Source organism: Fulmarus glacialis, unplaced genomic scaffold, assembly GCF_000690835.1.
Source record: "Fulmarus glacialis isolate BGI_N327 unplaced genomic scaffold, ASM69083v1 scaffold8639, whole genome shotgun sequence".
NCBI classification, from domain to species: domain Eukaryota; kingdom Metazoa; phylum Chordata; class Aves; order Procellariiformes; family Procellariidae; genus Fulmarus; species Fulmarus glacialis.
Window position 1 is genome coordinate 29,070 of NW_009235150.1, and position 2,688 is coordinate 31,757.

Genomic DNA, 2,688 nt, shown 5'->3' on the forward strand with positions numbered 1-2,688 from the left:
GTTGCTGCATGCCAGAGCAGCAGAGCTGCCTATAACCACCTATTGAGAGGCTTTATCTGACTCAGACCAGCTAGTATTTTTTTAATTTATGCTAATAGCATCCTGGTGCCCCACCAAAGCTTGGCCAAAGCGTTAAGATCTTGTTTGGTCTAAAAGAAATCAAACTATCTTATGTAAAAAATTTTATTTCCTCCTTCTGGAAATCTCTTCAGAGACTGGTTGTCTGTAACGATTTGACATAAATTTCCAAACAAGCAAACTAGTGGATGCATAAAGTTTCCATTCACTTTCCAAACAATTCCATGGGCAGCGAAGAATGGCTCATTTCAGTGGAAAATTCTTTGCCACTTTCTACACAACATCTCAGATTGCTACAAAAGAAAGGCCATTTTTCTTCTTTCCTGCCCTGGTATTTCAATACATTTGTCTGGTACAACTTACGGTTGACAAAAGACAGCTAACTAAGAACAGTTATTAAGACTGCCATCACAGAGGAACCTTTTGGAGTTGTGAGAGTTTAGTTACAGGAACTGGGACTTTGTGAGAGCAAATTACTCTATGTTTTAGTAACCATTACCCTAAGAGTTTAACACTTAGAGTAGCTGCTTAGCATGCACATCATATTACACCACATCTCTGTTACTTATATAGAGGCCAGATAAGATTTTTATACACAGCACGGAACATGCAATTTACTGTTGGACAGAATAGCCAGGATTTGCGTTTCTGTACGTAAGCTGCAGGCTCAGATTTTGAACGGTTAATCCTCATTACTCACTTCATATTTCTCTTGCTATGTATCCATAAGCTGTGAACAAAAACATCTGTCAGCCAGGTCCTCTGTTCCCTCGCCCCAGCAAAGCACGGCTTTGAGTGGACTGAGTGGACTGTAACCATTCATCACCCGTAGAGAAACCTCTGGCATTTTAGAAAAGGCACAAGAAAATGACATTTTTGGAAGAGTCAGATCCAGCTCTGAACACAACCCACAGAAGTCTATTCCCTAAGCGACTTTAGAGGTACTGAAATATATTTTTAAGACCTGAGTCCACTGACATCTGTTCCTAGTCTCTGCAAGAACTGTGTCATGATCATGTTGTAATCTCCCTGTCAAGTATGCCTATAAAATCCAAAAGTGTTAGAAACATTCCAGTCAACTCAGTATCAGTTGGGAATGAAGCTAAAACCTGTACCTTGCATACTATTGATGATGGATTAGCCTTTGAAACCCCCCCTGAGCCTATCTGGCTCCTGGGAGAATTTCAGAAGCTCACAGGGTCAGCATATCAATTCCTTGAAGCAGAGGAAAGTAAAATCCTGCCAGGAAGAAGAAGGAAGAGAGACAAATCACTTCTACACTCCCCAACATCTGCCACCTATTGGAGTGCATGCTGACATCCCTCAATCCCTCCCAAAACAAAGTGACACTATTGCTAAGACCCATTCAGCCATAGAGCCTGCATTCTTTCCTACAGACAGCTCCAGAGTTTTGATTCAGCTCTTGATCTCAGATGACAGCCACTGCTGCCCTCCTGCCAGTGTGTCTACGGGCTTGGGTTCAATAGGCAGCAGGAAAACAAAAGGGAGGGAAAAGGAGAAAATAAAATTAAAATGTGATTTTTTTTTTTTTCCAAAATGAAGAACTGAATTCTTTAACCTTTAAACATGCTTGTTTACTTACAGAAAGAGTATTTCAGGCACAAAAGGTTTGAGTATCAGTCACATACCAGGTTAAATTGTAATAGTATCAGGATTGTCCCATGCAGTGCAGTCAGCTATATTATCCCCTATTAAGAAGTTGAAGTTGTAGTTTTTGTATACATACATTTATATAAAGTATGCATCTTTCACACTATGGTCTCCTGGTCTGAGTTGACTCCAGTAGGGTTTATGTAACAACAGTATCTGTCATAAGGGCTGTTCTCCTTGTAAGAGCAGACAATGATACTGTCTTTAGGAGCCACAAAAATGTTGTCTTCAATGTCAGGGCGAGGAGCACTGTCCCTGGTGGGAGAAGAGCTCTTCTTCTCCAAGGCACTGTACGTGGAGCCATCTCCCACGAACACATTCCCCGGCATCTCTGGGTAACAGGTCTCCAGGTATCTCAGCATCTCCTCCTGCTCCACCTTTCTGATGAGGCTTTTGCACTCTCCCATGGTGGTGGTGGTGGTGGTGGTGCAGATGGACATGGAGTCCTCGCCCCGCAGCACTCTCCTATCCTTCTGGTATGCTTTCTCGGCCAGCTCGTCGCAACTGCCCTTGCCAGACTCCAGGTCCGAGGGGGTCCTCAGCAGCTCCGTGACATCCCGGTCCTTGACTTGCTTGCAGCACGGACACTTGTTCTTGGGCCATTTGGTGCAGCCGTCAGTCTTTCTGGTGAGGGCGATGGCAGCGATGCCTGGCAGGCAGATGGCCGGCCCAATGGCCAGCAGCGGGATGTCCCCCAGGGTCTCTCCCTTGATGCCGGACACGGTGAACATGAAGCCGAACACCAGGAAGACGCTGACCAGAGCCACCACCAGCCCCGTCCGGGGGTTGATGTCGTCGGGTCTCATGGTCCGCACCATCCTGCTGGTGTGCAAGGGACCGCTCTCCTTCACCGAAGCGGCCCCTCGGGGCGGGGGGTGGATGCTCCCCGGCAAGTGCCTCAAGTTTCCCGGACAGCGAAGCGCCGGGACGGCCGGCACC

General features: G+C 46.2%; 1 protein-coding gene across 1 annotated transcript; it reads right to left on the reverse strand.

Moving 5' to 3' along the window:
• Positions 1-1,847: 1,847 nt before the first annotated feature.
• TMEM215 (transmembrane protein 215) lies at positions 1,848-2,567 on the reverse strand. Its single transcript, XM_009585903.1, has one exon. It carries the CDS (start codon positions 2,565-2,567, stop codon positions 1,848-1,850), a length of 720 nt encoding a protein of 239 aa, XP_009584198.1.
• Positions 2,568-2,688: the final 121 nt, after the last annotated feature.

What these genes read in the sequence shown, in the direction of transcription:
- TMEM215 (XM_009585903.1), bottom strand. Translation starts at nt 2,567, where the DNA reads ATGGTGCGGACCATGAGACCCGACGACATCAACCCCCGGACGGGGCTG.